The following is an 8,204-nucleotide window of genomic DNA, read 5'->3' as shown; positions in this document are numbered from 1 at the left end:
TACCGATAAAGAAAACGTGATTCATGTTTAAATTTTAAAATGAATTAAGAATTTAGAATTATATAGAGGTACTGTTTTGTTATTTTTATATTTTTGAAAAATTGTTCTGCATTTTCAATCCATATTTATGGTCACCGTATGTATATTGGATTTCTGTAGCACAACGATACTCACCCACTAACTATACTATACAGTTTCAAGGTCAGATTCACCATCGAACCAGACCATTGTTGCCGCCAGGGAGTGAAGAGGAAAAAGTTCTTCAAATTTATTTCGTGTAATGCAATTAACCGTGCTCTGAAACGTCAGATCATTGAAGAATTTCAAGAATTTCTTCACGAACATACACTTTTGCTCCGTTATTTAAGACGGCAATTGAAATATGCCTTCCCAAATCGTGAACGTGAATTGTTGACCAAAATGTTTCAATAAAAAATATTAATTTTGGGCGAGACGAAGATCGCCGGGTCTGCTAGTTATTATATACAATGATATATTATCGTCAATGTTTGTGAAATGAATTTTAAAATATGAATGAGCGCATGTTGAGATACAGGTGAACTAATTGCTGACCTTCCAACCATACCAAAAAGCTCTCTACTTTTCACTTTTTTACAAAATTTATATGTATGTAAATACATTTATAACATATTTTGGATTTTTGGAAATACTCATCCAAGAATAAATTTTATAATTAAAGTCTAAAATACACTGCTTGTTGAACGCGAGAAAACTTTCCAAAACAGACCTATATCCAATCCACGCTTACAAATCATGATTCGCTTTATCATATTTAACCGCCGGATTTGCTGCCAATTTTAATACGTGGTTTGCGAACGAGTCTACAGTAAGCATTTTGCAGGTCAATTCAATAACTTGGGATCTTCCTCGAGCGTAAAAACGTCTTGTATGTTGAGGGGGCACTCGTGTTATGGTAGTTACATCCGTACAATTTATCCAAATTTCTTCGTCATTTTTCGCAGTTATAATTATGTTATCACCTGTGTTTATGGCGTTTTGTATTGCACCAAAAGCTAGGCTAGGCATTTTAAGATGTTTCAAAATACGGTGTGATGGGGTGGTATGTGAAACACTACATGCGATTAACAATATTTGAGGTAATTTAGATTCTTCGAAGTTTTTTATGTATTGAAATAGCAGCAAGATACTATTTTGTCCGATATCCAAGCTTGGATAATAAATTGAACCTAAATTTTGACCGAGCTTCATATTTAATTCATAGTTCATCAACACATCGCCGCTACGATGGTCCCATATAGTTAACTGTGTGTCCCCAAAGCCAATAAGTTTGTCATCTGTATGAAGGCCGGAAAATATTTTAACAACAAGTAAGTATAAAATTGAAGTTAACAATATACCTGTGGTGCACTCTAAATATCGAATGCAATGTCGCATATGTTTGAAGTCACGTATGCTCGCCAAAGTATCTAAATTTGGCGTTAACGAATATTTGCAGAGGCCTGAACGCGGTTTGCCCAATATATTTTCTTGTGGCCAAGACATAACAAAGTATCGAGACTCTGTTATGGTAGTGTAGACGACATCAGACGGCAAGCTGTAATAAATATACATAAATAAATTAGAGCTGGGAGTTCTATCCTGATTTTTTGTCTATCCGGATAATCCGGATATTCGATTATTAGAATAAAAAATCCGAATATCCGGATAACCGAATAGTGTATACACTTGAAAACATTTGTACAAAATTATGATTGATGTCCAAAAATGGGTATTTTTACACCTATTTATGTGATATTCTTCTAAAAAAATGTGTAATATTTATGTTTCCAACTTAAGCAGACATGATGTTTAATTTTACACATTTTCACTCATTATATTAAACACAATGTTTCGAATAGAGAATTTTGTCTTGAAATATTAGTACGCGTTGATTTGTTGTGAAATCGTCACATTTAGCCAGGTAAATTAAGACTTTTCTGAAAAAAAAAATTTAGTAGGGAAGTTTTGATGCAGTTTACTTCTATTTGGCACGTAGATCATGGATCCAGAGCAGAGGTCGGCAATAGTAGGGACTGTGTTGGTGATTTGAAACAAAAATCTGTGAGTAGCGTTTGATTGTCAAAATTTTGTATTACGCTACTAGTGAGTGGGTGAAAACGTGACAGTGTTTGTATTTTGTGTCGCCCTTTTTCATTCGGGGATGAATAGCGGAAATTTGACAATGGCCCGCTAAAAGCAAAAACAAAATACAAGTAATTGTTGTATTTGTTGAATCGATACCATATTATATGTATTCGGCTTGGTAAAAGCATTAAAAACATTTAAGATACCCAGCAAACACAGTCTCTAAGGCCGGGGCCACTCAATGCGCGGCGCCGCCCAAATATTCAGAAATGTCACTCATTGTGTGGCCACTTTAATTGTATATCATATGTTTTAACTTTAAGCCGCTCGCTGCTTTGCCGCTAATTGCGTGGCCTCGGCCTAAGGTTAGAGAAATGTTTAGATTAGAATCTAATGTTGTTCTCGAATCGAAAATTAGGTTAGAGAACTATGTTAGAATTCCATTAGAGAATGATTAAAAGAACATTAGACGTTAGAAACCAATTCGAATTAAAAGTTAGAATAGATTAGTCCCCTTTTTGTAGAGAATACTATAGTTCTCGACAGTTTATCTAATCATCTCCTAACGTTCTACCTTAGAGAAACACATTAGTATTAGAATCGTTTTCTAATCGTTCTCTAGCCTAAATGTCTAATGACTACTTTTCCCACATAATGACACGATACTTTTTTAATGCCCAACTTTGTCATTTGTCATTTTGGCCATTTAATGCCTAGCGGAAATCCAGCATTAAACTTGGCCATATATTTTTTAAGTTCGAAATAGAAGTGTTTCCGGATAGTAAACAAACCGCTTATCCAAATTAACCAAATTTGGAACCAAATGAAAGACGAGTTAAATAGCTTTTACACAGAAATAACGATCAAAGGCTACCACTTCTATTTATATTTTTTTTTTTAATAACTTAATACAAAAGATATGCATATACCTGACCCAAGGTTTGTTCTATGGTAATTAAAAAACATTTTTTATTTAAATATTTTTCAATAGCTGGCTTTCTGCTGGATTTCCTCGTTTAAATATTTCAGTTTTAAAGCTATTTTAGTCATCTTTCAGTTGATACCAAACTTGTTTAATTTGGATAAGCGGTTTGTTTATTATTAGGAGAGGACTTTTATTTTCGACATAAAAATATCTAGCCAAGTTTAGCTGTTGAAAAAAAGTAACTGTTATTTACGGTCCTTGGAAAAAGCACTCTGCTTTCGCCATAAGTTTTCTTGAAGATATAAATATACAAGAATTTTTTTCTTAAGAGCTGCAAACTTATTCAAGGAAATTTTGATTACTTGTGGGTTATTTTAAATGAATTTTTCGTTTTTATTGAAACCAGGAAACAGCTCGTTGATATAGAAAAGCCCTATCTCACACCGTTTCTGTAATGCAAAAAAGCAACTAACTAAAATTTTGTATTGCATAAAACGATGAGGGGACTTATAATTCGATGAATTGCATCATCATAGTTACGCCTTTTTGTATCTCAGCGACGATGTGAGATAGGGTCTTTCTATATTAAGGTAAAGATATGTGTATCGCTGATTTGCTGGAATGGTGTCATAACACCAAAAAATAAAATAAAAAATCGGGTTAAGTATGCGAGAATGAACGTTAACTCTTCTATTCTGTGTAAAGATTTCATAGCTGTACCATTTACCAGTATCTCACTAGCATGATTCAATAATAAAAGCTTTGCTCAGAAAACAGTTTTCTCGTTCCCTCTTGACAAAATCGGCTCCCTTACAGGGTTGCCTTTTTGGGCTTTTCCTACCAAAATTGGTAGGTGTTTTTCTCGTTGGTAGGATGGTCGTAGGTGGATACTTAAAATTTTGGTAGGTTTCTTTGTTCAAAAAACAGAAAACATCTCTTATTTGCTGTAGTGTGTAACTTTTTCAGCACTGTGAGTAGGCTTGCCAAATTGGGACAATATCAGTTTTACCCTCATTCTGTTTCTTGGATGGGTCCAACTGTTTGCCATTATATCAAATACCTTTAAAAAAATCGTTTATATTATTACCTTCGGCATTTCTCTGAACTCCGTATAAGCTATAACAAGTTTAACCACTGCGTATCTAAAGGAATATCAAGTGATTGAATTGATGGATGTAAAGGCAGGTTGATAAATGAGATTTTTTTCTTTGAAATGCAGCTGTGAATCGATAATAGTTTCAACAATGACAAGGTTGTTAGAATCTTTTTAGTGACAAGCGGACCTCAGATTCGGATTCAGCAGGTCGAAATACATGTCGTTTTATATAATAGCTATTTTGTGATCTTTTCTTTACCTGGAAATCTTATTTGAAGTGTAAACACCAACAAAAATAAATGTATTTAATGCTGTCAAACGCCGTTTTCTTGATTAAAAGAAATGGTAGGAATGAAGCCATTTTGGTAAGTTTTTAAACCAGCTCTTGGTGGGAAAGAAAGTTTTTCAGTGGTAACCCTGCTTCCTTAGCAACCCTGCAGTACGGGGGAGTGACTACAGGACTGCTGAATCGGTAGCTACCTGATAAACACCGTCAATTACCGACCGACTACTTGCAGTATATTTCATCGATTACTTTTACAAGGCAATGTGCCCTCTGGGCGTTCTCTGTCGTAGTTTTTCGCTATTCTGCTTACGACTGGTTCGACTCTGCATTACCATGAGCACTACCACGGGCTAATAGAGTAGCTACTTACCTAGGAGTCGGTGCAGTAGCGTTTCAAAAGTAGCGATTGACTCCAGCAGTACTGGAGGGAAGGCACTGTGTATAAGCTTGTGTGTGTGTGCAACCTTCTGTAAGGGAGTGTCAAAACTCGAATGTCACTAGTGAACAAACCTTTATTATTGAATCGTGGCTCACTAGAGCAAAATATGTATTCAATTATTACTATGGGAGTATGTATATGTAAATTCACAATTTTTCTCGAGCTTTTGGTTGTTTGAGTTAAGACAGTAATGATGCACATAAATGAGCGATAGATAGTACATATCTGTGTTCATATGGAAAAGTAGTTTATGTCGAATATCACAGTGTGTATATATTCGTAATTTTATTTAATTTTTATGCTAGCTTGTTCCAGTAAAAAAATTTAGGTGAAAGCATTTCAAATTCAATCTTTTATCGCCATTTCAGTCTGGATTTAGAAGTAAGCACAGCTGCTCCACAGCAATGATAAAAATCATTTATGATATTCGTATAAGCTTTGACAAAAACCACCTGACATTACTTTGATTGCTAGATTTTTCCAAAGCCTTTGATTCAGTGAACCACGAGCTGCTTTGCTTAAAATTAAAGAACTATTTTGGCTTTGGACAATCTGCAGTGCGACTAAGAGAGCTACTTGGTAGGCAGGTCTCAGTATGTAAAACTTAACTCGAAACTATCTAAGCTACGACCGCTGTCGTCTGAACCTCATAGATATTCCATCACTATACATTGGGGATGAGTCTATTAAATTTGTATCCAAAGTTCCTAGTATGGTTATGTTATTAATACTAATCTTTCGTGTGTTGATCATATAAACTCCATTGTTGGAAAGGTGTATTATTTTTGAGAAACTTAAGAATGTCTGCCTCTTTTACACCAATTGATATCAGGCGGAAACTTGCAATACAGCTTATACTACCGATGATATGCTATCCTGAACTAGTTTATAGCAAGCCAGACTCTCAATCAGCGCATAAAATTGAGGTAGCTTTCAACCATATTACGCGCTATGTATTTGGGATAGCAAAATTTGAGCACATCTCTGCCTGGAGGGCAAGCCTGCTGGGTTGTGAAATCTCTGGCTACTTGAAAGCTAGAAATTGTATATTCCTATTTCGTCTTATGATGGATAAGACTCCCGGCTACCTATATGAAAAATTAATATTTCCAAAATCAACACGTGTAAATGACCTAATTGTCCCTAGCTATAACTATCTCAGCTCTACAAGGCTATTTTTTGTCAACGCTATTCGTATATGGAACGCTATTCCAGCTTCTATCCGTAGTACTTTGAGTAAAAGCAACTTTAAGAGTCTCTTGTATTCGTATTTTCGCTAGTTTGTCTTAAATTAAATACCTGTTACACTGAGATGTGCTCTATCCGTACGTTTATATGCACTCTAAAAAAATTTTTGTTTAAATTTGCGCATATTAAGATAGGTAACCAGGTTCCTCTCTTAATGAATGCAAATTTACTCACCATGTTAATTAAATTAAACACTGGTTGCTTACTTTTAGTTATCATATGTGTGGCGTAGAACAAATTTCAAATTTGTTTTTTGAGTTCTACACATCTATTGTTCACAATTTCACAGTTTACACATAAAATGTTTAAAATTTCCTCAAACAAATTTTTGTTTAAATTTACGCATATAAAGAGGTAACCAGTTTCCTCTCCTAGTGTGTGCAAAATTAAACACTGTCTGTTTACTTTTACATACCAACTTTGTCACGCTGAGAAAAACTACACACAAAGTGTTTAAAATTGAGTAAATATGAGCAATTAGCATTAGCGCACACAAGGGGTGGGTGTTGCGGTTCAAACCCACCCCCACCCGAAGCTCATAGCCTCAATTACAAACTGTATCTTAAGCTTAGAATCCAGCTCTCAAGAAAACTACAAGAAATATTTCTTATTATTTCTGTTGCTTGAAAAGGCAAATTTTCTTGAAGAAATAAATAAGAGTATTTTTTTCTTGAGAGCTGCAAACTGATTTAAGAAATTTTGATAGAAGAAAATTTCTTTTCCATTTCTTGTGCGTCATTTTGTAAGAATTTTTCGTTTTTCCTCAGAGCTCTTTAAAGTTTAACTGCGAATGAAAACATTGCCCTTAAAATATGCAATACATACTCACTTACTGTTGCTTTTTACACTATACAGCCTAAACAAGTTCACCACTGATATCTACTTAACAAGCATTCGCAGATTGAATTTGCTAATTTCGAATTCGTTCCACCAAAATGAGCTACATGATAAAAATACAAATTCAGTTAATGTATTTGTCAATGTTATTGTGGCTTGTTAACATTTTATTTTTAATATTTTTATTGAGCTTTGTACCACGATTGTTTATTAGGAAAAATTGAAAAAGCAACAAAGTCTAAGCGGTAGAAGTTATAGCACTATTTCGGAGATCACCACATCTCCTCATCAGACTTCTTTTTTTTAGACTTCAGCAGGGATCGAACCTGCGAATTCGATGTTCAAAGTCAGAAGCGTTAACCACTGAGCTATGTACATCCCGTAAACTCTTGTTGCTAATTCATTTTCCTTATTCAACCAACTACTATCAAGTGCAGCTGATTTGCCGCTATTTAAACTCGACAGCGTGGTTGTTGTTGTCAATTCTATACATCCATTTGCTTATTTGCTTTTTTGTATAGTTTCAGGCAGGCTCTTCCTAAACTATGTATTTGTCAATGTTATTGTGGCTTGTTAACATTTTATTTTTAATATTTTTATTGAGCTTTGTACCACGATTGTTTATTAGGAAAAATTGAAAAAGCAACAAAGTCTAAGCGGTAGAAGTTATAGCACTATTTCGGAGATCACCACATCTCCTCATCAGACTTCTTTTTTCTAGACTTCAGCAGGGATCGAACCTGCGAATTCGATGTTCAAAGTCAGAAGCGTTAACCACTGAGCTATGTACATCCCGTAAACTCTTGTTGCTAATTCATTTTCCTTATTCAACCAACTACTATCAAGTGCAGCTGATTTGCCGCTATTTAAACTCGACAGCGTGGTTGTTGTTGTCAATTCTATACATCCATTTGCTTATTTGCTTTTTTGTATAGTTTCAGGCAGGCTCTTCCTAAACTATGTATTTGTCAATGTTATTGTGGCTTGTTAACATTTTATTTTTAATATTTTTATTGAGCTTTGTACCACGATTGTTTATTAGGAAAAATTGAAAAAGCAACAAAGTCTAAGCGGTAGAAGTTATAGCACTATTTCGGAGATCACCACATCTCCTCATCAGACTTCTTTTTTCTAGACTTCAGCAGGGATCGAACCTGCGAATTCGATGTTCAAAGTCAGAAGCGTTAACCACTGAGCTATGTACATCCCGTAAACTCTTGTTGCTAATTCATTTTCGTCATTCAACCAACTACTGCCTGCCTGAGCT

At 34.8% G+C, this 8,204-nt stretch overlaps 1 protein-coding gene across 2 annotated transcripts in view; it reads right to left on the bottom strand.

Moving 5' to 3' along the window:
• Positions 1-448: 448 nt before the first annotated feature.
• The window catches only part of LOC108358120 (uncharacterized), a 310,350-nt gene continuing 302,594 nt past the window's right edge, over positions 449-8,204 (bottom strand). For both annotated transcript variants that reach the window (XM_017609286.1, XM_017609287.1), the window contains 2 exons: positions 1,380-1,576; positions 449-1,316 (listed from right to left, as the gene is read on the bottom strand). In XM_017609286.1, coding sequence (XP_017464775.1) covers positions 766-1,316; positions 1,380-1,576 — 748 coding nt within the window. In that variant the 3' untranslated portion in view covers positions 449-765. The remainder of the gene's footprint in view (positions 1,317-1,379; positions 1,577-8,204) is intronic.

The sequence above is a fragment of the Rhagoletis zephyria genome, unplaced genomic scaffold (assembly GCF_001687245.7).
Source record: "Rhagoletis zephyria isolate East Lansing unplaced genomic scaffold, Rhagoletis_zephyria_1.1 Rzeph_scaffold_00209, whole genome shotgun sequence".
Taxonomy (NCBI): domain Eukaryota; kingdom Metazoa; phylum Arthropoda; class Insecta; order Diptera; family Tephritidae; genus Rhagoletis; species Rhagoletis zephyria.
This window is presented reverse-complemented; position numbering and strand designations above follow the sequence as displayed.